Source organism: Budorcas taxicolor, chromosome 12 (assembly GCF_023091745.1).
Source record: "Budorcas taxicolor isolate Tak-1 chromosome 12, Takin1.1, whole genome shotgun sequence".
In the NCBI taxonomy this organism is placed as follows: Eukaryota; Metazoa; Chordata; class Mammalia; order Artiodactyla; family Bovidae; genus Budorcas; species Budorcas taxicolor.
This window is the reverse complement of record NC_068921.1, coordinates 72,496,632-72,522,794: the sequence shown is the minus strand read 5'-3', so window position 1 is coordinate 72,522,794 and position 26,163 is coordinate 72,496,632. Positions and strand designations below refer to the sequence as shown.

At 40.5% G+C, this 26,163-nt stretch overlaps 1 protein-coding gene across 1 annotated transcript in view; it reads left to right on the top strand.

The window, feature by feature from the left end:
• Positions 1-26,163, top strand: part of LOC128057493 (ATP-binding cassette sub-family C member 4-like) — a 213,842-nt gene that overhangs the window by 22,333 nt on the left and 165,346 nt on the right. The window contains 5 exon segments of the mRNA XM_052649910.1: positions 6,240-6,464; positions 10,815-10,904; positions 12,122-12,285; positions 21,664-21,789; positions 23,988-24,237. Of these exon segments, the coding sequence (XP_052505870.1) occupies positions 6,240-6,464; positions 10,815-10,904; positions 12,122-12,285; positions 21,664-21,789; positions 23,988-24,237 (855 nt within the window).

The window sequence follows — 26,163 nt, the reverse complement described above, 5'->3', positions numbered from 1 at the left end:
GCTTCCTACAGAGTTTTTTTTTCTCCTGTAGGTGTTATAAATATTTCAAAACTACAGACATTGACTATGATTGAAGGGTAGTAGAAAGTGTCACCTGAGAATGTGCATTTTTGACACAAAGATTATTTTTAGCTGATTTTTTTTTTTTTGAGAAATAGGAGAAATTGTAAAGACAGAGCAGAAGTCGCCCTTCTGTGAGGGACATTTACATTGATGAAGGAAATCTCCATTTGTCAAGGTGTCTTCCCCCCAGTACCAAAAAGAGAACGATGTCTCTAAATCACAGAAGAATCTTGTCAATGAAGAATACTTAAATCTCCATAACAAACCCAGCCATTTTAATTTTAGCTGCTTTTCCTATTAACTCTCATATGTGTCCCTACCAACCTTTCTTTAGCTGGAGATGGTATTTAAGGTGGTGGCTTAGGGAGTTACTCAGTTTTTCTTGAAGATGGTAGAGTTGGGCCAGAAGCACTTCAAGTAGTGTGGAGATGTAGCAGAGAAACTATAAGTTCCCCTAAGAAGCAAGAGGTGAGCCGGAATGTCAAGTGCTTTCAGGAGGTTGACTAACAAGGACTCCACAAAGAAATGTCTGCCTCAAAGACTGAGACTCTCGTAGAGCTTTGAAATGATTGTTGCAGTATTATATTGACTGTTTCAAAAATCTTTTATGGTTTCACAGTTATGCAGAATTCTTGTGAAGGAATAAGAACTATGTTCCCAGTTGTTTGGTGGAAAGGGTATTCACTGGGCTATAGGTTGGTATCAAAGATGAAGGCTTTATGGGAGCAATTTATGATCTTGTTCCTGCTATCCAGAAGGTTTTCATTTGGTTAGTTTCAAGTTTGCTAATGAACATTTTCTCAATTGTTTTATTTCTTACTCATTGAGGATTACGATCAAGAACAGACAGAGGAGGGACTTCCATAGTGGTCAGTGGTTAAGAATTTTCCTGCCAGTGCAGTGGACATGGGTTTGATCCCTGGTCCAGGAACTGAGATCCCACATGCCTCAGGACCCATCAACTGCAACTACTGAGCTCACTTGGTGCAACTACTGAAGCCTGTGTGCTATAGAGTCCCTGCTCTGCAACGAGAGAAACCAATGAAACCAGGAGCACAGCCACCACAACTAGAGAGTAGCCCTCACTCACCACAATGAGAGAAGGCCCACACAGCAAGAAGGAGCCCGTCTGTGTCAACGAAGACCCGGCAAAGTAAAAAATAAATAAATAAACAAGCAAATAAATGAGATTTTAAAAAAGAGCAGACAAAGGAGTGGAAGCTCTGAGCCAGCACTGGCATTTGCTGTTTAGTCGCTCAGTCATGTCAGTGTCTGCTACCCCAGGGACTGTGGCATGCCAGGCTTCCCTGTCCTTCACCACTGGCATTACTCTGTTTTTTTTTTTTTTTTAAATTTGATTGCATTGGGTCTTCACTGCTGAGCAAAGACTTTTCTCTGGTTACAGTGTGCGGGCTTCTCACTGCAGTGGCGTCTCTTGTTGTGGAGCACAGGCTCTAGGTGTGATGGCTCCAGTAGTCAGCACATGTGGGCTCAGTAGTTGTGGTGCACAGGCTTAGTTGCTCCACGGCATGTGGGATCTTCCCTGACCAGAGATGGAACCTGTGTCCCCTGCATTTGCAGGCAGATTCTTTAACCACCAGGGAAGTCCATAGCATTATTCCTTAATGGGGCTGTTTGCTCAACTGGTTATTAAATACTGTCTCTCAGCAGAAAAAATCCAGTCAGATGGTAATGAGGTACCTTTATTTTTGTACTACTTTTTGGTGAATTTGTTGCATCTATCAGTATTCTCTTTAGAGGATAATGTTACTCTTGTTTCTGTTGTAATTAGAATGGTATTAGGATCAAAAGGAGAGCTGAGTAACAGGCAACAATGGTTCCTAGAGAAAATCATAAGTTTTAGGACCATTTGGGATGGCAGGTGTTAGTGCTGGGCTTCTGGTGGAGAGCCCCAGGTTTGCAGGCTGCAGCACTGGACTGCCCTCAGCCATGCCTGGGCTGACATTCTTGTTTCTCTGTGTGAGCCTCCATATTTCTATCTCAGTGAAATCTATACAGTCTTTCACAGTGTACAATCTGAGGGGCTCTTCCATAAGCTCTTAGAACCTCTATGGGTGAATGATAGGGCTTGCTGGAAATGTAACAGTGAACCTTCATGTTCTTGAGAATAGATCGTCTTACTTTTGTTTTTTTTTTTAATTTTTTAATTTTTTTAATAGTTTTTTATTTTTTTAATTTTAAAATCTTTAATTCTTACATGTGTTCCCAAACATGAACCCCCCTCCCACCTCCCTCCCCATAACATCTCTGTGGGTCATCCCCATGCACCAGCCCCAAGCATGCTGTATCCTGTGTCAGACATAGACTGGCAATTCAGTTCTTACATGATAGTATACATGATAGAATGCCATTCTCCCAAATCATCCCACCCTCTCCCTCTCCCTCTGAGTCCAAAAGTCCATTATACACATCTGTGTCTTTTTTCCTGTCTTGCATACAGGGTCGTCATTGCCATCTTTCAAAATTCCATATATATGTGTTAGTATACTGTATTGGTGTTTTTCTTTCTGGCTTACTTCACTCTGTATAATCGGCTCCAGTTTCATCCATCTCATCAGAACTGATTCAAATGAATTCTTTTTAACGGCTGAGTAATACTCCATTGTGTATATGTACCACAGCTTTCTTATCCATTCATCTGCTGATGGACATCTAGGTTGTTTCCATGCCCTGGCTATTATAAACAGTGCTGTGATGAACATTGGGGTACATGTGTCTCTTTCAATTCTGGTTTCCTCGGTGTGTATGCCCAGCAGTGGGATTGCTGGGTCATAAGGGAGTTCTATTTGCAATTTTTTAAGGAATCTCCACACTGTTTTCCATAGTGGCTGTACTAGTTTGCATTCCCACCAACAGTGTAGGAGGGTTCCCTTTTCTCCACACCCTCTCCAGCATTTATTGCTTGCAGATTTTTGGATCGCAGCCATTCTGACTGGTGTGAAGTGGTACCTCATTGTGGTTTTGATTTGCATTTCTCTGATAATGAGTGATGTTGAGCATCTTTTCATGTGTTAGCCATCCGTATGTCTTCTTTGGAGAAATGTCTATTTAGTTCTTTGGCCCATTTTTTGATTGGGTCGTTTATTTTTCTGGAATTGAGCTGCATAAGTTGCTTGTATATTTTTGAGATTAGTTGTTTTTCAGTTGCTTCATTTGCTATCATTTTCTCCCATTCAGAAGGCTGTCTTTTCACCTTGCTGATATTTTCCTTTGTTGTGCAGAAGCTTTTAATTTTAATTAGATCCCATTTGTTTATTTTTGCTTTTATTTCCAGAATTCTGGGAGGTGGATCATAGAGGATCCTGCTGTGATTTATGTCGGAGAGTGTTTTGCCTATGTTCTCCTCTAGGAGTTTTATAGTTTCTGGTCTTACATTTAGGTCTTTAATCCATTTTGAGTTTATTTTTGTGTGCGGTGTTAGAAAGTGATCTAGTTTCATTCTTTTACAAGTGGTTGACCAGTTTTCCCAGCACCACTTGTTAAAGAGATTGTCTTTACTCCATTGTATATTCTTGCCTCCTTTGTCAAAGACAAGGTGTCCATATGTGTGTGGATTTATCTCTGGGCTTTTTATTTTGTTCCATTGATCTATATTTCTGTCTTTGTGCCAGTACCATACTGTTTTGATGACTGTGGCTTAAAAACTCTCCAGAAAGCAGGAATAGAAGGAACATACCTCAACATAATAAAAGCTATATATGACAAACCCACAGCAAACATTATCCTCAATGGTGAAAAATTGAAAGCATTTCCCCTAAAGTCAGGAACAAGACAAGGGTGTCCACTTTCACCGCTACTATTCAACATAGTTCTGGAAGTTTTGGCCACAGCAATCAGAGCAGAAAAAGAAATAAAAGGAATCCAAATTGGAAAAGAAGAAGTAAAACTCTCACTGTTTGCAGATGACATGATCCTCTACATGGAAAACCCTAAAGACTCCACCAGAAAATTACTAGAGCTCATCAATGAATATAGCAAAGTTGCAGGATATAAAATCAACACACAGAAATCCCTTGCATTCCTATACACCAATAATGAGAAAGTAGAAAAAGAAATTAAGGAAACAATTCCATTCACCATTGCAACGAAAAGAATAAAATACTTAGGAATATATCTACCCAAAGAAACTAAAGACCTATATATAGAAAACTATAAAACACTGATGAAAGAAATCAAAGAGGACACTAATAGATGGAGAAATATACCATGTTCATGGATCGGAAGAATCAATATAGTGAAAATGAGTGTACTACCCAAAGCAATTTACAAATTCAATGCAATCCCTATCAAGCTACCAGCCATATTTTTCACAGAACTAGAACAAATAATTTCAAGATTTGTATGGAAATACAAAAAACCTCGAATTGCCAAAGCAATCTTGAGAAAGAAGAATGGAACTGGAGGAATCAGCTTGCCTGACTTCAGACTCTACTACAAAGCCACAGTGATCCTCTTACTTTGATCTGATCATCCTACTCATAATTCTTTAGCTTAACAGTGATTTCTTCTCTGTAGTAGATGAGGCCTTCTATTACCTTGTGGAAGGTGAGGCAGTTGGTGTAGCCTGTGAACGTGTGGGTTCATGTGTGCAGAACAAGACAGGAGTGTCAGGGTCTTAATGTTACATCCATTTGAGGAATGGGGATAACTTTCTCTATATATCCTCATCAGGCACTAGTTTGTTGAGCAGATAATGTTTGTTAGTTTTGTTTGTGTTTGTTGTTTTGGATTCTCCTTCCCTTCCTCTTGCATATCCTTTCCACAACTTTAGACAGACAGAAGAGTGCTATCAAGGAAAACCTGTCAGTTACTTATCCTGTCTGTGTTAATAAGGAAGGATTGCTTAAAAGGAAAAGCTTGCTCCAAAGTCAAGTTCCTGAAAGATTTCCAAAGTTTTGACATTTTGTCTTTTGAGAAGTCTGTGGGGGAAATGATGTTGAGGGTCATGGCATTTACTTTCGATGACTTGGATTTGTGTTGAGTGATTGGTTTTCTTTGATGGGAGAGAAGGGGACCTTCAAGGGGTGACTAAAGGGAAGAAGTAGGTTGTGGGGTGGAGTGGCCATTTGGCAGGGTGAGCAAGTGTTGCAGTTTTCCACTTTTAGTTTTGGGAAAGAAAATTGCTTTCCCTAAGTCTTACTCAAGGGAAGATGGCTCAGTGTCCCCCACCTTACTGGTTTAGGATTTTAACTTTTGCCTTAGGGAAGAGATGATTGGTGACATTTCTTCCAAACCAGCACCTTTAATAAGTGGCTGATGGCAAACCGTGGACAAAAATTATTTTTTAGCTTGATTCCAAGGAACAGCCCAGCTTCTAGAGGGTAGACACATATTGACACAGTGTCCCTTGGGGCTAAGACCCTGAGAACCTCCCCAGCCTGGTTTCTTTGTGATGTTCCAACAGAGTCTGGGCTCTGTTTTCTTGTTGTACTGATGTGTGAAGTTTGGGGTGGGTACAAGTGAATGCGTTTGTCCCAGTGTCTCAGTTCATAAATATTCTTAAGGTGATTAGAGTGTGTCTCCCATACATGAACCATTTTGACTTTCTGTCAGGCTGAGATGTTGAAAGAACAGGGGGACAGGGATGGACTGCCAGCAGAGCTTGTTTGTGTGGAAGCAAATTTCTTACCCTTTTTCTGGTGCTAGTGATAAAGAACCTGCCTGCCAATGCAGGAGTCATAAGGAGACACAGGTTCGATCCCTGGGTGAGGAAGACTCCCTGAAGAAGGAAATGGCAATCCACTCCAGTATTCTTGCCTGGGAAATCCCATGGACAGAGGAGCCTGGTGGGCTACAGTCCACAGGGTCACAAAGAGTTGGACGTGACTGAAGCGATGTAGCACCAGCACCCTAAGAATAACTTGGTATTTTGCCAAATGCATTCTAAAGCACTGGTTGTAGTATTTATTGAACTTCTAGAGTGTAGTGAGTACGAAGTACTAAGGCTTCATTGTCTGTGAATGTAAAATTTTGGCTTAAGGTTAAAACTGCTGTCTGCTTGTCTAATAGGAGATAGATATTTTCTTTTCAGGTGAATCATAAATGTAGTGTTTTGCCAAAATGCCCTTTTAATATGCTAACAGTAAAAGTAAAGCTTGTGTTAAGAAAACTGGTAGAGCTTGCATTTCTAATTAAGCCTTTTTTTTTCCTTTTAGGAAGCCACCAGAGTCGTTCAGCCCATATTTTTGGGGAAAATGATTAATTATGTTGAAAACTCCAATCGCACGGATTCTGTCACTTTGCAGGGAGCCTACGGCTACGCGGCAGGACTGAGCGCCTGCGTGCTCGTGTGGGCCGTTCTGCACCACTTGTACTTCTATCACATTCAGCGCGTGGGGATGAGGCTGAGAGTAGCCGTGTGCCATATGATCTACCGCAAGGTGAGTGTCACTCTGTTCCACAGTGTGTACCTCCCCTGAAGGATCGGGAACATTTAGGGAAAGTTCTCTGTAAACTAAAAATTTTGTAACTGGGATCATTTGTACTTTACTGGAGAAGCTTGCTATCTGTACCAAGTCAAGTTTTTTTTGTTGCTTTCCCAATATATAATAACAAGTTTTCTACTGAGATTGGATCAGGGCTACCTTTTATGACTTTTAGCCACATAATATCCACTGTTGCATAATATCCACTAAATCTGTAATAAAATCTAATTAAAAATTAAAGTATCAAAGGTATCCCATTGATTTTCAATGTTTTTATGCCTAATTCTCATAGTGGTATTTCTGGAAATTTTGTTGTTGTTGTTCATTAAAACCTTCAAAGCTGTATTTAAAAGTGAACTTCAGGATTGGATCTATAAAATTAAATCTTGAACAGAATGGATTTGATAAAGGGAATGATTATATTTTTCAATGGCCCGTTTAATCACATTCAGTACAATTGTGTTAACTAAAGAAAAATATAAATATAACTCAGGCTAAATACAGCCTCACTATATGCTATATGCTATAGTTATGGTTGTTTTATTGGCATTAAAGACAATAATTGTCTATTTTGGATAAAACTTGAAAATTTCCATTGTCTTTAGTAATTTGGGAGAGAATTTGTTGCTGTTCTTTCAAGTTATCTTCATAATACTATGCTTCCTTTTTCTCTTTGGTATGCATTATAGAAGTTTTAATAAGACCTGATTTGATATGTTCAGTGATTTTTATATTGAGAAATGGCACACAACTATTTCATAGCTTACCCTGATCTGAGCTAGTGTAAAAGGAATTAGGATTTCAGGTATCTTTACAAAGAAATCGCCACAGATACACCATGTCAACTGTTGAAAGGCTCTGTGTAAACTTGTTTCTCAGTATCTTGTTGCCCTGGGTTATTTGCTTTAAAAAATCCTCATTTAATTGTATTATATACTTAAATATTTCTGTGAGAGTAGATCTGAAGTGTTCTCAAGTGAAAGTGTGAAAGTGAAAGTTGCTCAGTTGTGTCCAACTCTTTCCGACCTCATGGACTATGTAGTTCATGGAATTCTTCAGGCCAGAATACTGGAGTGGGTAGCCTTTCCTTCTCCAGGGGATCTTTCCAACCCAGGGATCGAACCCAGGTCTCCCGCATTGCAGGCATATTCTTTATCAGGTGAGCCAAAAGGGAAGACCTAAGTGTTCTCAGGAGACACACAAAATGGTAACTACATAAAGTGTGAATATGTTAATTGGTTTTACTACAGAAATCATTTCCCAATGTATATTTTTAACAATAATCATGTTGTCCACCTTAATACATATAATTTTTATTAAAAGATAAAATCCTAATCAAAAGCTAAAGCCAAACAATTTAAATTGAAATTATCGTTTCTTTTACCTAGTTGCTACTTACGCTGCTTATCTAGAGCTTCTGTTTCTTGGGAATGTTTTTTTTGGCAAAAGGTAAAGTGTCCTAGCTCTGTGAAAAATACCACTGGTGGCTTGATAGGGATTGCATTGAATCTGTAGATTGCTTTGGGTAGTACACCCGTGGTGGATTCACGTTGATGTATGGCAAAACCAATATAGCATTGTAAAGTAAAGTAAAATAAAAAAATAAAAAATAAAAAAATAAAACCTAAAAAAAAAAAGGTGAAGTGTCTTCTCCTCATCTTTCTTTGAGCAGATTCTTGTTAATCTCAGTGCTGTATGAACCCAGGGCCCTTGGCATCTCACTGTGTGTGTTTGGCACAAGAGCTGGTTTCCTCCTGGTGACATGGAAATGGCAGTGGTGACTGCACACTCTAGCCAGGGTTCTTCATTGTCCCCCATCATATATTGTTATTCTCTTGCACCTTTCACTGTTTAGGAGATGAGTACTCAGATTTCTCCACAAGTTAGCTAGATGTTTGTCTTTCCATATCGTGCTTAGCTCCCATAAGTATGTGTGAAATTTCACCAGAACTGCACTGTGAAAACCTTCAGTTAGGTGTGAGCTCACGGTTCAGTCAAAGCTCCTCTTTGCTGCACAGGTGAGCCATGTCCACCTATTTTTCTTCCTCTTTCCACTAACACTTTGGAATATCACCTTTGGGAAATTTTTAGGCTCTTTTTAGCTGAACTTTGAATGATCTTGTGGGATGTGTCATAAATAAAATGATTCGTCATTGCTACAAATTTGGTAAAGTTACTTTTGGCTTTTGGTCATTGATTTTAAAATTATTATAAAATATGCACAACATAAAATTTACAATTTTAACTAAACTGGGGAACATTGTTTAGTGACATGAAGAGCTGACTCATTGGAACAGACCCTGATGATGGGAAAGACTGAAGGCAAAAGAGACAGGGGTGGCAGAAGATGAGATGTTTAGATACCTTCACTGACTCAATGGACATGAATTTGAGCAAACTTCAGGAGATAGTGGAGGACTGAGGAGACTGATGTGCTGCAGTCCACGGCATTGCAAAGAGTTGGGCATGACTTAGTGACTGAACAACAACAATTTAGTGACGTTAGGAACATTTACATTGTTGAGGAAACAACACTGCTCTCCATCTCCAGAATTTCATCTTCACAAAGTGATCGTATCCATCCAATAAACATTAATTCTCCAGCCACCCCACCCCCACCCCTACCAGCCATCACCATTCTACTTCAATCTTTGAATTTGACTTGGTGTCCCATGTAAATGGAACTGTAAAATATTTGTCATTTTGTGTCTTGTTTATGTCATGTAGCACAATGTCTTTAGGGTGCATTGATGGTGAAGCAGGTGTCAAATTTAATTCCATTTTACAACTGAATAATATTCCATTATATGTATATACAGCATTCTCTGTATCCATTCATCTGTTAGTGAACATTTGGGTTGTTTCTATCTTTTGGCTATTGTGATCATTGCTGCTCTGAACACAAGTGTATAAATATCTGTTCAAGTTCATACATTCAGTTCTTTTGAGTATATTCCCAGAAGTGGAATTGCTGTATTATATGCTAATTTTGTGTTTAGTTTTTTGAGGAAGAACCATACTCTCTTCTACGGCAGCTACGTTGCTTTACATTCCCACTTTATCACTGATTTTTCTGTTTAACCTGAGGACTATATGAAAAAGTTTTGTGAACCATGAGACTGTGTTTGGATCCAGTTGGTGGTCTTTGAAGCAGCTCATGGTGTCTGTTCAGGTTCCTCAGATCTCTAGGGCATTTTTCTTAACAAATAGAGGAATTTGCAGCAGAGGCTGTGTTTTTTGTAAAGTCAGCAGACTGGCATTAAGAACAGAGGTTCCTCACAGGAACAGTGTTTTGAACATTATACTCACTCATTTCAGAAAGAATAAACTAAGCCCAAAGTGTTTAAATGAGATCACACACAGAGTTAATAATCGATTCCAGATTTATAATCTGTCCAAGTCCTCTAATTTCTTTCTTTAAGGTAGCCTTTCCACTCTCATCTAGTTTGGCTCAAATTTATTTTGGTTTGTTATTAAGTCTAAATCAACATTCCTTTATCCTTCAGGCAGGTTCAAGTTCATTGAGAAGCAGGATGGGGGATTTTGCTTCTACCTCCTGCTCCTCCCTTTGTTGTTCTTGTGGGCAGGGCTGCTGCCACATTGAGGAGACAAAGAATGAATGTAGGTCCCTAGAACTCTGCTGTTTGGGGTCACCCTCTCTGTCCTAGGACTGCTCAAGACCCCACGAAAACACACTCCATTTTGCTATGTTGTTACACCTTGGAAGAAAAGTTATGACCAACCTAGACAGCATATTGAAAAGCAGAGACATTACTTTGCCAACAAAGGTCCGTCTAGTCAAGGCTATTGTTTTTCCAGTGGTCATGTATGGATGTGAGAGTTGGACTGTGAAGAAAGCTGAATGCCAAAGAACTGATGCTTTTGAACTATGGTGTTGGAGAAGACTCTTGAGAGTCCCTTGGACTGCAAGGAGTTCCAACCAGTCCATTCTGACGATCGGCCCTGGGATTTCTTTGGAGGGAATGTTGCTGAAGCTGAAATTCCAGTACTTTGGCCACCTCATGCGAAGAGTTGACTCATTGGAAAACACTCTGATGCTGGGAGGGATTGGGGACAGGAGGAAAAGGGGACGACCGAGGATGACATGGCTGGATGGCATCACTGACTCGATGGACGTGATTCTGAGTGAACTCCAGGAGTTGGTGATGGACAGGGAGGCCTGGCGTGCTGCGATTCATGGGGTTGCAAAGAGTCAGATACGACTGAATGACTGAACTGAACTGGACTGAAGGTTGACTTGGTATCACCTTAGCAATCCAATTCTCTGTATCTTTCTCTCATTAGGTACTTCGTCTGAGTAGCTCAGCCATGGGGAAGACCACCACAGGACAGATAGTCAACCTGCTGTCCAATGATGTGAACAGGTTTGATCAGGTGAGCTGCCCCTGAGGGATCCTCTTCCATTTCCCATCCTTCTTACTTAGTGTAGCTTATTGGGATGCCAGGTGCCAGTGTTTGGTGTCAGCCAGGGTTCTGTTGAGGACCTAAGACAAGGGTCCTTTTTATCCAACTCTCATTTCTTCTGTGTGCAACTTAGATGTAACAATGTGTGTTGTCCTGTGGATGAGAATTTTGTTTTTCTAATAATAGACAGGCAGCAGGATTCTTTCCCAGCTTGGTTAGTGTCCCTAGGGGTCCTCCTGGTGTAGCTCATCTTGGCACATGGTGTTGGTATTGCTGGGCTGTCTTCCTCCTCCTCTGGATGATGAAGGCCTGGTGGGCCAGAGGTTGTTCTTTCCCTGTTCAGTGCCTGCGGTGTAGGGAGCCTGTGAGGAATAATGCCAAGTGGATGGTCCTCAGCCAGACACAACCTCCTCTCTGCCGTCCCTCTGTACTCTTTTTTCCCACTTTATGAATAGATCATATTACCCAGGGCATCGTAGCTGTTGGTCAGAACTGTACTGCGCTAGACCGCTTCTCCTTCAATTATTAATTCATAAACCATGAAGTAAGACTTCTACTCAGTTTCAGGGATAAATTAGGCTTAGTTTTTGCCCCCCAAAAGCCACAGCCTGTCAGGGAGGTAAATACTTAAGTAATTACTGGAGAGAGTAGTAGGTACCATAATATAGGCTCTCCTGGGGAGATGGTGGCTGAATTTTGGAACAAAGAGAGTTTGGGGAAACCCTGAGCTCATCTGTGTTGTGGATAAAATTCAGATCTTCCTCCCAGTGCTGCTGGTTGGATTCTCTCTGGCCGGTTCTGTGCTGCCCCAGAACAGTGTCATCTGGGGTGGATGTGGATTTCTGCTTTAGCAGGTTTAAAACCCACTGTGATCATTTCTGTTTTGGTTCCTGTATCTTCTTTGTTGCTGCTGCTGTCCGACTCTGTGCGACCCCATAGATGCCAGCCCACCAGGCTTCCCTGTCCCTGGGATTCTTCAGGCAAGAACACTAGAGTGGGTTGCCATTTCCTTCTCCAATGCATGAAAGTAAAAAGTGAAAGTGAAGTTGCTCAGTCTTGTCCGACTCTTAGCGACCCCATGGACTGCAGCCTACCAGGCTCCATTTACAAGCATATTATTTCTATACTGTGTCCTTACTTGTGTTGTTTTTTATAATATTCTAAAAAGGCTTATCTTTTTCTTTAAGGTAACGATGTTCTTGCACTATCTGTGGGTGGGGCCACTGCAGGCAATTGCAGTGACTGCCCTGCTCTGGATGGAAACAGGAATATCGTGTCTTGCTGGGATGGCAGTTCTCATTTTCCTTCTGCTGTTGCAAAGCTGCTTTGGGATGTGGTTTGCATCACTCCGGTAAGTGAAACACTGGTTTAAAAAATAGGTAACATATATTTGGTGAAAACTACAATCTGTTGAATGCTTTTGTTTAAGAAATAAAATGTGTTCTCTGATCTCTTCTTTGTGTGTGTTGTAGATGCTTCAGGCTTAGTTTAGCCAGTGGTGGCTCCAGCTTTAAGCTGAAGGATAATCTTGAAGCAGGAAAAGTTATGGGATTTTCCAAACCCTCCCAGCACTGTACCTGAATATGTAGAGTGTCCTTGAGTACAATGTACCTATATTGAAGTTATTTAAACATTATTAAATAGTAATAATCCTTCAGACTCGATCTTAGCTGCATATATTTTTGTTATGCTTGGGTTAGAGTGTTTTTTCCAGTATGTATATTCATGTCTTATTTTTAATTCAGTGTTTCCATTAATTTATAAGTGTCCAAGGACAAAGTCAGTTTTGATTAATTTTTAAATCAATCTATTTATTTTAATTGGAGGCTAATTACTTTATAATATCGTGGTGATTTTTGCCATACATTGACATGAATCAGCCATGTGTATATATGTGCCCCCCATCATGAACACCCCTCCAACCTCCCTCCCCATCCCATCCCTCTGGGTTGTCCCAGTGCACCAGCTTTGAGTGCCCTGTTTCATGCATCGAACTTGAACTGGTCATCTGTTTCACATATGGCAATATACATGATTCAATGCTGTTCTCTAAAATTATTCCACCCTCACCTTCTCCCAAAGAGTCAAAAAGTCTGTTCTTTATATCTGTATCTGTTTTGCTGTGTCACATATGGGGTCGTTGTTACCATCTTTCTAAATTCCATTATATGCATTAATAAACTGCATTGATGTTTTTCTTTCTGACTTACTTCACTCTGTATAATAGGCTCCAGTTTGGCACTCTCTGGGTTTCTTGATTCAAATGTGTTCTTTTAAATAGCTGAGTGATATTCTATTGTGTATATGTACCACAACTTTCTTATCCATTTATTTGCTGATGGATATCTGGGTTTCTTCCATGTCCTAGCTATTGTAAACAGTGCTGTGATAAACACTGGGGTACACATGTCTCTTTCAATTCTGGTTTCCTCAGTGTATATGCCCAGCAGTGGGATTGGTGGGTCATATAGCAGTTCTATTTCCATTTTTTTTTAAGGAATCTCCACACTGTTCTCTAGAGTGGTTGTACTAGTTTGCATTCCCACCAACAGTGTAAGGGGGTTCCCCTTTCTCCACACACTCTCCAGCATTTACTGTTTGTAGAATTTTTGATAGCAGCCATTCTGATCATCATGAGATGGTACCTCATTGTGGTTTTGATTTGCAATTCTCTGAAACAGTATCAGACTTTATTTTTTTGGGCTCCAAAATCACTGCAGATGAAGTCACTGCAGCCATGAAATTAAAAGACTCTTACTCCTTGGAAGAAAAGTTATGACCAACCTAGATAGCATATTCAAAAGCAGAGACATTACTTTGCCGACAAAGGTCCATCTAGTCAAGGCTATGGTTTTTCCAGTAGTCATGTATGGATGCAAGAGTTGGACTGTGAAGAAGACTGAGCACCAAAGAATTGATGCTTTTGAACTGTGGTGTTGGAGAAGACTCTTGAGAGTCCCTTGGACTGCAAGGAGATCCAACCAGTCCATTCTAAAGGAGATCAGCTCTGGGTGTTCTTTGGAAGGAGTGATGCTAAAGCTGAAATTCCAGTACTTTGGCCACCTCATGCGAAGAATTGACTCATTGGAAAAAACTCTGATGCTGGGCGGGATTGGGGGCAGGAGGAAAAGGGGATGACAGAGGATGAGATGGCTGGATGGCATCACTGACTCGATGGGTGTGAGTCTGAGTGAACTCCGGGAGATGATGATGGACAGGGAGGCCTTGTGTGCTGCGATTCAGGGGGTCGCAAAGAGTCGGACACGACTGAGTGACTGAACTGAACTGATAATGAGTGATGTTGAGAATCTTTTCATGTGTTAGCCCTCTGTATGTCTTCTTTGGAAAAATGTCTGTTTAGTTCTTTGGCCCATTTTTGGATTGGGTCATTTATTTTTCCAGTATTGAGCTGCATGAGCAGCTTGTATATTTTTAAGATTAATTCTTTGTCAATTGCTTCATTTGCTACTATTTCTCCCATTCTGAAGGCTGTCTTTTCACCTTGTTTATAGTTTCCTTCATTGTAAAAGAGCTTTTAAGTTTAACTAGTTCCCATTTGTTTATTTTTGCTTTTATTTCCATTACTCTGGGAGGTGGGTCAAGAGGATCTTTCTGTGATTTATGTCAGAGTGTTTTGCCTATGTTTTCCTCTCGGAGTTTTATAGTTTCTGGTCTTACATTTAGATATTTCCTCCATTTTGAGTTTTTTTTTGTGTATGGTGTTAGAAAGTTTTCTAATTTCATTCTTTTACAGGCAGTTGACCAGTTTTCCCAGCAAAATTCGTGAAGGAGATTGTCTTTTCTCCATTGTATATTTTTGCCTCCTTTGTCAAAGATAAGGTATCCATAGGTGTGTGGATTTATCTCTGGACTTTCTGTTTTGTTCCATCGATCTATATTTCTGTCTTTGTGCCAATACCATACTGTCTTGATGACTGTAGCTTTGTAGTATAGCCTGTAGTCAGGCAGGTTGGGTCCTCCAGTTCCATTCTTCTTTCTCAAGATTGCTTTGGCTAGTCGAAGTTTGTTATATTTCCATACAAATTGTGAAATTATTTGTTCTAGTTCTCTGAAAAATACTGATGGTAGCTTGATAGGGATTGCATTGAACCTATAGATTGCTTTGGTTAGTATACTCATTTTTACTATATTGATTCTTCCGATCCATGAACATGGTATATTTCTTCATCTATTTATGTCATCTTTGATTTCTTTCATCAGTGTTTTATAGTTTTCTATATATAGGTCTTTTGTTTCTTTATGTAGATTTATTCCTAAGTATTTTATTCTTTTCATCACAGTGGTGAATGGAATTGTTTCCTTAATTTCTCTTCCTGTTTTCTCATTGTTAGTGTATAGGAATGCAAGGGATTTCTGTGTATTAATTTTATATCCTGCAACTATACTACACTCATTGATTACCTCTTGTAATTTTTTGGTGGTGTCTTTAGGATTTTCTATGCAGAGGATCATGTCATCTGTAAACAGTGAGAGTTTTACTTCTTTTCCAATCTGGATTCCTTGTATTTCTTTTTTTTTTTTTTTTTTCTGATTGCTGTGGCCAAAACTTCCAAAATTATATTGAATAGTAGTGGTGAGAGTGGGCACCCTTGTTTTGTTCCCTGACTTTAGGGGAAATGCTGTCAATTTTTCACCATTGAGGATAATATTTGCTGTGGGTTTATCAGATATGGCTTTTATTATGTTGAGGTATGTTCCTTCTATGCCTGCTTTCTGAAGGTTTTTTTTTTTAATCATAAATGGATGTTGAATTTTGTCAAAGGCTTTTTCTGCATCTATTGAGATAATCATATGGTTTTTATCTTTCAATTTGTTAATGTGTTGTATCACATTGATTGATCTGCAAATATTAATAAATCCTTGCATCCCTGGGATAAAGCCCACTTGGTCATGATGTATGATCTTTTTAATATGTTGTTGGATTTTCTTTGCTAGAATTTTGAGAATTTTTGCATCTAAGTTCATCAGTGATATTGGCCTGTAGTTTTCTTTTTTTGTGTGGCATCTTTGTCTGGTTTTGGTATTAGGGTGATGGTGGCCTCATAGAATGAGTTTGGGAGTTTCCCTTCCTCTGCAATTTCCTGGAAGAGTTTGAGTAGGATAGGTGTTAGCTCTTTAAATTTTTGGTAGGTTCACCTGTGAAGCCATGAGGTCCTGGGCTTTGTTTGTTGGAAGATTTTTGATTACAGTTCTGATTTTCATGTTTCTGATTGGTCTGTTAAGATTTTCTATTTCTTCCTTGTTCAGTTTTGGAAGGTTGCACTTTCCTAAGAATTTATCCATTTCTTCCAAGTTGGCCATTTTATTCACATATAGTTGCTGATACTAGTCTCTTATGATCCTTTCTATTTCTGTGTTGTCTGTTGTGATTTCTCCATTTTCATTTCTAATTTTGTTGATTTGATTCTTCTCCGTTTTTTTCCTTGATGAGTATGGCTAATGATTTGCCTATTTTATTTACCTTCTCAAGGAACCAGTTTTTAGTTCTGTTGATTTTTGCTATAGTCTCCTTTGTTTCTTTTTCATTAATTTCTGCTCTAATTTTTATGATTTCTTTTCTTCAACTAACCCTGGGGTTTGTGTTTTTTTTTCCTAGTTAGTTTAGGTGTAAAGATAGGTTATTTATTTGATTTTTCTCTTGTTTCTTGAGATAAGTGTGTATTGTTATGAACCTTTGTCTTAGCACTGCTTTTACTGAATCCCATAGGTTTTGGATTGTTGGGTTTTCATTTTCATTTGTTTCTATGCATATTTTAATTTCCTTTTTGATTTCATCTGTGATTTGCTGGTTATTCAGAAGCGTGTTGTTTAGCCTCCATATGTTTGTATTTTTAATAGTTTTTTTCCTCTAGTTGACATCTAATCTTACCACGTTGCGATCCAAAAAGATACTTGAAATGATTCCTTTCTCTTTTTTTTTTTTTTTTGACTTTACTAAGGCTAGATTTATGGCCCAGGATGTGGTCTATCCTGGTGAATTCTGTGTGCACTTGAGGAAAAGGTGAAATTCATTGTTTTGGGTGAAATGTCCTATAGATATCAATTAGGTCTAACTGGTCCATTGTATTATTTAAAGTTTGTGTTTCCTTGCTAATTTTCTGTTTGGTTGATCTATCCATAGGTGTGAGTGGGGTACTAAATTTTCCTACTATTATTGTGTTGCTGTTAATTTCCCCTTTCAAACTTGTTAGCATTTGTCTTATGTATTGAGGTGCTCCAATGTTGGATGTATGAAAGTGAAAGTCACTCAGACGTGTCTGACTCTTTGCGATCCCATAGACTTTATAGTTCATGGAATTCTCCAGGCCAGAATACTGGAGTGGTTAACCTTTCCCTTCTCCAGGGGATCTTCCCATCCCAGGGATTGAACCCAGGTCTCCCACGTTGCAGGCAGATTCTTTACCAGCTGAGCCACAAGGGAAGCCCAAGAATACTGGAATGGGTTTCCTATCCCTTCGCCAGTGGATCTTCCCAACCTAGGAATTGAACCAGGGTCTCCCATATTGCAGTCGGATTCTTTACCAGCTGAACCACAAGGGAAGGCCAAGAATACTGGAGTGGGTAGCCTATCCCTTCTCTAGAGGATCTTCCTAATTCAGGAATCAAATCAGGGTCTCCTCTGTTGTAGGCAGATTCTTTACAAAATGAGCTATGAGGGAAGCCCTTGTTGGGTGCATATATATTTATAATTGTTATATCTTCTTCTTGCATTGGTCCTTTGACCATTATGTAGTGTCCTTCTTTGTCTCTTTTCACAGCCTTTCTTTCAAAGTCTATTTTATCTGATATGAGTATTGCTACTTCTGCTTTCTTTTGGTCTCTCTTTGCATGAAATACCTTTTGCAGCCCTTCACTTTCAGTCTTTATCTTTTCTAGGTCCTTGTTAAACATTTCTTGCATCTTCTCAATCCTTGTCTCTAGTCTATTTATCTGTAACTCCATTTTGTTTTCAAGATTTTGGATCATCTTTGCTATCATTATTCTGAATTCTTTTTCAGGTAGACTCCCTATCGCCTCCTCTTTTGTTTGATTTTGTGGGCATTTATCATGTTGCTTTACCTGCTGAACATTTCTCTGCCTTTTCATTTTGTTTAGATTGCTGGGTTTTGGGTGCCTTTTCTGTTTGCTAGCAGTTCATGGTTCCTCTGTATTGTGGAGCCTTCTCCCTGTGGGTGGGGTTGGACTGGTGGTTTGTCAAGGTTTCCTGGTTAGGGGAGCTTGTGTCTGCGTTCTGGTGGGTGGAAATGGATCTCTTCTCTTTGAAGTGCCATGAAGTGTCTGGTAGTGAGTTTTGGGGTGTCTATGGGTTTGGCATGGCTTTGGGCAGCCTGTCTTTTAATGCTCAGGGCTGTGTTCCTGCTTTACTGGAGAATTAGCATGGTATATCTTGCTCTGGAACTTGTTAACTCTTGGGTGGAGCTGATTTCAGTGTAGGAATGTATCCTTTTGAGTGAGCTCTTGTCTATTAATATTCCATGGAATCAGGAGTTCCCTGATGTTCTCAAGTTTTGGAGTTAAACCTTCTCCCTCTGGCTTTCAGTCTTATTCTTACAGTAGCCTCAAGACTTCTCCATCCATATAACACAGATGATGAAACATCTAGGCTAATAGTGAAACAATTCTCCACAATGAGGGACACCCAGAGAGGTTCACAGACTTACATGGAGAAGAGGGAGAAGGGAGATAGAGGTGACCAGGAGGAAAAGAGAGGGAGTCAAAAGGGGAGAGAGCAATCTAGCCAGTAATCAACTCCCTAAGTGTTCTCCACAGCCCAGAACACCCAGAGACATTCACAGAGTTAAGTAGAGAAGAGAAAGGGGAGGGGGAAGATATAGGTGACATGGGGGAGAAAAGGGAGAGTCAAAAAGGGAGATAGCAATAAAGCCAGCCAGCAATTTCACACACCTAAGTGAAAATGGGTACGAAGTTTGTATTCCTAAAGGTACAAAATTGAAAACAAATACAAAAAAGCAAAGATTAAAAACCCAGAGTAGAGGTTAGACTCTCAGAAATACAATATTAAAATTATAAAACAAAATCAATCACAAAATTATGAAAAATATATATGTGAATTTGCTTTAAAATTGGGTCTTTTTGCAAGATAATATGTTATAAAAATGAAAATTAAAGGAGTAATAAGGAACTTAAATTAAAAAATTAAAAACTGATAATAGTAAAAATATATCTAGGAATTTCTCTGGAGCTGTTGTGGGCAGTGTGGGGTCAGTTCAGTTTCAGATAGTTCCTTGTTCCAGCTTGTACTTCTTTTCAAGGTCTATCGGCTCCCTCCAATATTTAGTCAATGTTAACTACAAGATTTTAATCTGTTGAACCTGTCACTTCCAGAGCGGTTCCCTCTTCTTTGTTTATTTTGGCTTCCTCTGTTTGCAAGTCTCTTCAGTGTCTAATTTCCACCCTGACACAAAGGGGTGAAGGTGGTTGCTTATTTAGGCTTACTTGTTCAGTTCTGTTGTGGGGAGGGGGAGATACTACAAACAAATATTGCTGACATGTGTGGGGAGTGTTTGCAGTGTAAGGACCACATTGGGTGTGCCAAAGCTCAAGGTGGCATGTGTTTCCTGGGTCTACACTGCTCAGGCTCCAGGGTGCTCTGCAGGGGTACTGTCCAAAGCGGACCTGCCTTTACAGGCACTTCCCAGGTCTAAGCTGCTCAGGTTCTTGGGTACTCCACAAGGGCACAGACTCATTTGGGCATGTGTTTTGTGCCTTTCCCAGGTCCAAGCAGCTCAGGCGACCAGGTACTTGGTGAGCACACTGTCCCAGGTGGGCCATGCGTCTTAATCACCTCCCTGGTCCATGCTGCTTAGTATCGCGTGTGCACTGCGAGAGCACGATCTCAGGTGTGCTTTGTGAGAGGTGTGTCTCCTGCGGGGAGCTGATCTCAGGCTACGACACTCCTGGCAGATGTCAACCGTCCAGGATCCCAGGAAGACGTGGTTAGCAACTGGGAACCTGCTCACAATTTGGTGAAGGATGCCGGTCCCTGGGGCCAAGATTGGAGCAGCCCCTTGCAATGTGGCTCTGGGTATCACACACCTGCCTGTCTGCCTCTGGGGACCTGCGGAGGAGGGGCCTGTATGCAGCCGGCTAGCTCTTCTTTGGTGTTAGCTCAATCCTTTGTTCTGTGAGTGGGCCAGGCTGTGCCTTAGAGCCTTTCATGGGCAAGTTCTCTCTCTCTCTCTCTTTTTTTTCTCTCTCTGCCAATCCCATAGTTTGGGTTGCTATCTCATGTTATCTCCCTCAGATTGTCCTCAGGGTATTCAGGCCTGGTCCTTACCCTAAGTACTGATTATGCAGCCTGTGCCTCCCTGTCTAGTCCCCACTTGTTGGTAGCAGACACGAGTGTCTGGGCTACTTCGCTCGCAGTTGCAGTTAGGTGCATATTCTGTTTTTTTTTTTTTTTTTTTTTTTTTGTCTCTCTCCTGGTTATGTTGCCCTCTGAGATTCTAAAACTCCCCACAGACCTGCCTGTGAGAGGGTTTCCTACTGTGTGGAAACTTCTCTTCCTTCACAACTCCCTCCCCAGAACTGGTCTCTGTCCCTAACTCTTTGTCTCTCTCTGTGTCTTTTGTGTTTTGTCCTACCTCTTTTTGAAGAGATTAGGCTGTCTTTATGGGTGCCTAGTGTCCTCCACTAGCATTTAGAAGTTGTTTTGTGGAAGTTGCTCAGCATGCAAATGATCTTTTGATGAATTTGTGGGGCAAAAGTGGTCTCCCCATCCTATTCCTCTGCCATCTTGGGACCACCCCCAGTCTTGATTAACTATGTCTTTATTAGGACTTCCCTGGTGGCTCAGACATCTAACGTGTCTGCCTACAATACGGGAGACCCGGGATCGATCCCTGGGTTGGGAAGATCCTCTGGGTAAGGAAATGGCAACCTACTAGAGTACTCTTGCCTGGAAAATCCCATGGACGGAGGAGTGTGGTAGTCTACAGTCCATGGGGTTGCAAAGAGTTAGACATGACTGAACGACTTCACTTTCATGAAGTCCCACAGTCTCAGCAGCATATGTGATAGAAAAGTAACTGGTGATGAAGGGCTAATGGTGATGAGTTAGAGCTGAGGCAGGTTCCAGAGGGTTGTGAGTGGGTCATTGTTCAGATTGTCAGGTGGTGAAGGTGTGTTGTTTGAAGCTAGTTAAGTTCTTTTATGTCTGTGTGTACCATTACATGTGGTATTTTTCTTTACTTGAATTTTCTTTTCCTCTCTTTGCTGTGGAGAGATGTTCCTTATCCTTTGAGGCCCTATTCCAGTGCTACAAGGTCTCTGAAGTTTTTCTTGTTCTCCTTTCCTGATTTTATTAACAGCCTCATTTTTTCTGTTCCCCAGAATTTTACTCCTATTTTATTACAGCACAGACACTGTCTTCCTGTTAAATTCCTTTTTGCCTGTCCTGTTTAACCACCATCTTCTTGGGCAGATGGTTTGTATCTGACTCACTTCAGGTCTTCCTTGGCTGATACTGCAAGTTCTCTGAGTTAGTCTTTGCATTAGGCTGAGTTGTTGACTTCCTAGAAATCTTTTTCTCCATTTGTACTTTGAGTAGGACCTGCCTGTGATGTCAGCACAGAAGAGCTGTAGGGAATCGTTTGATCTCTGGTCCCTCCCCATGTCCCCTGTTGCTGATGCTACAGAAAGTTAGGCTGTGATAACTAAGGCTTATGTCTCACGTCTGTCCCCTTAGGAGTAAGACCGCAGCTCTCACAGATGACAGGATCAGGACCATGAATGAATTTATAAGTGGCATCAGAACAGTAAAAATGTATGCTTGGGAAAAGTCACTTATAGACCTCATTACCAGCTTGAGAAGGTAAGTTTTTGTATATATCACACCATATTTTTGTACTCCCCTCCACATTTTTTCTGAATTTACTTATTATTTTTTGAGGATAATTACTTTACAATGTTGTGGTGGTCTCTGCTATACATCAAGGTGAATCAGTCATAATTATATATATATCTATCCCCACCTTCTTGAATCTCTGCCTTCCACCCCCATTCCACCTCTCTGGCTCATCACAAAGCATCAGGCTAGACTCCCTGTGTTATATAGCAGCTTCCTGCTAGTTATCTATTTTACACATGACAGCATATACATGTCAATGCTACTTTCTCAATTTGTCCTACCTTCTCCCTCCCGCTTTGTGTCTCTGGGATTGTTTTCTGCATCTGTGTCTCCATTTATTCTCTGTGAATAGGTTCATCAGTTCTGTTTTTCTAGATTCCATATATATGCATTAATATTTGCTTTTCTCTTTCTGACTTACCTCACTCTGTATAACAGGTTCTAGGTTCACCTACATTACTACAGTTGGCTTTTCTGAATGAATTTTGAAGTCTTACCAAGTTTTTCACATTACGATGAACTTAAATTCTATGCACTCCACCCCCAACATGTGGCAGAAAGTTTAAGTAGAATAGGAGAGATGTCATTTTAACCTGCTCTTCCACTTACTGTCTTCTTAAAGGAAAAATTTATATGTGCTTCTTACTTATATAGAAATGAATTTCCAAGTATTTCTTAGTACCAGAAACCCCCCAAAAGCAGTAATTTCAAGATGTTAGTATTTTTTCCTTGTCTTTTATATTTATTTTTATGTAATAATACTCCTTAGCTTTTTCACTGTCTATAAAGTTTTGTCATGTATGGAAATCAATTACAAAAGAACTCCACAAGGTAAGTTTTATTTTCTTACCCAATACAGAAACATCAACAGAGACATGATGGTTGACGGCTAAATGTTTCAGATAGCAGAGTATGTAATTGCTGGACAGTCTTTAGCTGAAAAGTACAAGGCCTTTTCTTCTGATGATGATAGCAAGTGGATTTTCTGTCTCTCTGTCCTATATTGGTGGAGTTTGTGTGTGAGGAATTTCCTCTCTCTGCCCCAGCTGATGTCCTCTGCTTTTTACAATTTCAGGATCCTGGGCAGAAGCTGGTTTTCTCTCTTCTCTTGAAGTAGGTGGCTTTTGCCTGTTGTCAATGCAGGGTACAGGATGGACTTGTTGTCATTATTTAGTCTCTAAATTGTGTCCGTCTCTTTATGACCCCATGTAGTATAGCCTGCCAGGCTCCTCTGTCCATGGGATTTTCCAGGCAAGAATACTGGAGTGGGTTGCCATTTCCTTCTCCACAGGAGGTACTAGTATTTGAGATGATGACATTAAAACTAAAACTATAGTTTGATGTAGCACAAATGGTGAGATTTTGGAGATTGGATGTAACTGTATCAGGCAAAACTTTATGAATCATTATTATTCATTCCAAACAGAGCCATGAAAACACTATGTTGTTTGCTTTTTCTTTGTAGAATACTTTTCCATCTTTCATTTAAATGTCTGATGAGTGTTTTATTCCAGCACAGGGCACTTAGAATTCTCTGGCAGCTCCCTGTCACTTCTTACTTTGCACCTTTGTGGGGCCCTCCCTCTGATGGGAATACACTCCCACCTTCCTTATTCTCTGGCCTCTGCCAACCCTGACTCCAGCTTGTCTTCTCAAGATCCACATTCGTGCAACTTGCTCTCACTCCACTGCTCCATGTTACACATCTCTGCTCTGAGCTCCTGTGGGGGCTGTGTGACTGCCTCTGTCTAATGTCTTGGTGTGTCACAGTTTTGGGGTGTCTTATTCTCTTCATCTACAAGTTCATGAGCTCCTGGAGGGGATGGGCTGTGTCTTTCTGTCATCAGTGAGGAGCCTGGTCCAGGACTTGTGGTTTTGAATGCTTGTTGAATGAATGTTCAAACTCAGTCTCATTGGTCCAAAATGTTTAAAAAAGTGTGACTCTAAGTCTTCTTCTAGTTGGAAGAGTGAAGTGGTGCTGCAGAGTGTGGTCCTGGTTTGGGGGCAGACCTCCGGGTGTGCACTGTGTAGCGTCCCCATGATGTGAGGGATAGTTTATCTGTGCCCACTCCCTCAAAAGGGGCCACTCACACAGGGCGCTGGAATTCATGCCTTGGATGTAGGTGATTGTTTTAAAATCTATTTTCTACTCTCTTTTGCAGGAAGGAAATTTCCAAGATTCTGCAAAGTTCCTACCTTAGAGGAATGAATTTGGCATCATTTTTTGCTGTAACCAAAATCATGATTTTTGTCACCTTCGCCACCAATGTGGCTTTCAACAAGGTGATCACAGCCAGCCAAGTGTTTGTGGTGGTGACGCTGTATGAGGCTCTGCGGTTTACAAGCACCCTCTACTTCCCCATGGCCATCGAGAAAGTGTCAGAGGCCATTGTCAGTATCCGAAGAATAAAGGTTTGGGAACAAATAACTTTTTAAAGTTGTAGGTGTGTTTTACATAAAATGCCTTCTTTTATTTGGTGTGACTGTGTGCCAGTTAGATGAGGTTTAGCTCTGTGCCAAAGCTGGTAGTCCTTCCAAAATCTCTTATATACTCCCCTCTCTTCTTTGGTAGAGTATATTATCAATATCATAAGTTACCTGCTCATTTATTGGCAGCAGTAGCAACAACACAGGACTCTCTACATACAAGTGATGATGTCAGGGTGATTAATATGTCTAAAAACAAGAGAAGCGAACAGGTTGCCTCTCCTGTGCTAACTCAAATGACTAAATAGTGACTGTGCACAGTCCTGGAGTGAACAGGATTCCTCTCTGGGCTGGGAAGGAAAAAACTTTCTGAGAGCTCCTTGCTCCTTGGGCAGGAAGATTTACTTAGTTCTCTGTTGGAAACGGGTTCTTTCCTGAATAAGTGATTTGCTTGTTAATTTCTGAGCTTGCCTTTCGGATCTGCCTTTTCCTCTCTGCCTCTTTTCACTGCTTAATTCTGTCTGTAGCTGGACTCTTCCCTTCACATTTGTGATTCCCACCATACTCACTATGGTTTTTTTTTTTTTTTTTTCCTGGTTGTTCCTAAATTGCCTGGGGCAAATAATTTACATCACCAAGACAAGGGTCTGGCACACAGTAGGTGATCAGTTATTCATGTGTTTGTGAATAAATCTAAAATTAAATAAACTGGTTCTGTGAGTGAGCCTGGGCATGAGCTTGAATGTCTAGGCTTTATGAAAAATCTGACTTGTTTCTACTTCTCCGCAGTGATGGGCAACTAGTAATAGATCTCTAGTGAAGTTAGATAGTTCTCCATGTGATTATATTTTATTTTTGGGTCTTGTCATAAAAGCAAATCTTTTTTGTGATGGAAGTTTCTATGCTATAAAAAACCATTTTGCATAAAACACATCAGTCATATGGGGTCAGTTCTGGTTCACCGAGTTTGTCATTCTTTCTGATGGAGGCTTCTAGCAACACTTATAAGGCTTGGTCCATGCAACTTGTTAAAAAATTCCTTTTTCATGGCTTTCACATCTTGAAATAAGACATTTAGGGAAATCCTTGGACTGTAGTGACATTCTTAGTGACACATTAACCTATCCAGTTGGAAGGTTCATATGTGTGTTGTGCTATTGTGGTTTTGTTATTACTGCTGCTGCAGCTGCTGTCTTTGATCATGGCTACCAGTGATCTACTTGTGGTCTGGGCCCTCTTGAACCCTTTATGCATCATGCCGTCTCATTTAATCAGGAAAGCAATTGAGTGGGTAAACATTAGTGTTGCTGCTTTACAGATAAGGAAACAGGTTCCTGTATCAGTTGAAATAGCTCACCCATCCTCACACAGCTTGCAAATGACAGAAATAGGATTCTGACCGAATCCTGATTTCTTAACCATTGTTACATTGCTTTCTCTGTACCTTCTGTCATGTGGACTATCTCATTAAGTATGATTTTTATCATCTTTTCTTACTCTGAAGACCTTTGAAGTCCCTGTTATTTGAAGAATCAAGTTTTAAACTCTGGGCTCCATTGGTCTCTGTTTCTCAGCACATGGGGACTGGGATGGGGAGGAGGAAACAGGCTTGCCTGTGACTTGCCATATCCATCCCTACTTTGAGGTCTTGGCTCACTCTGTTCAGCCTCTTGGATTGCTTTCTCTTCTGTCCTTGATTTAAGTAAATGCTTCTGAGCCTCCAGCAGCCCTATGACCCTCTCCCAGCACGTTTGTTAACATTGATCTGGGGTTTCCATCTGTGTGCACAGCCAGCCTCATGTCAGGTGGGGTTGATGCTGACTCCCTGGGAGTGTTCTGAGCCCTTGACAGCAGACTGTCTGTAGTGCTTCTTTAGCGTAGTGCCTGGTTCATGCTGGACACATCATGGGT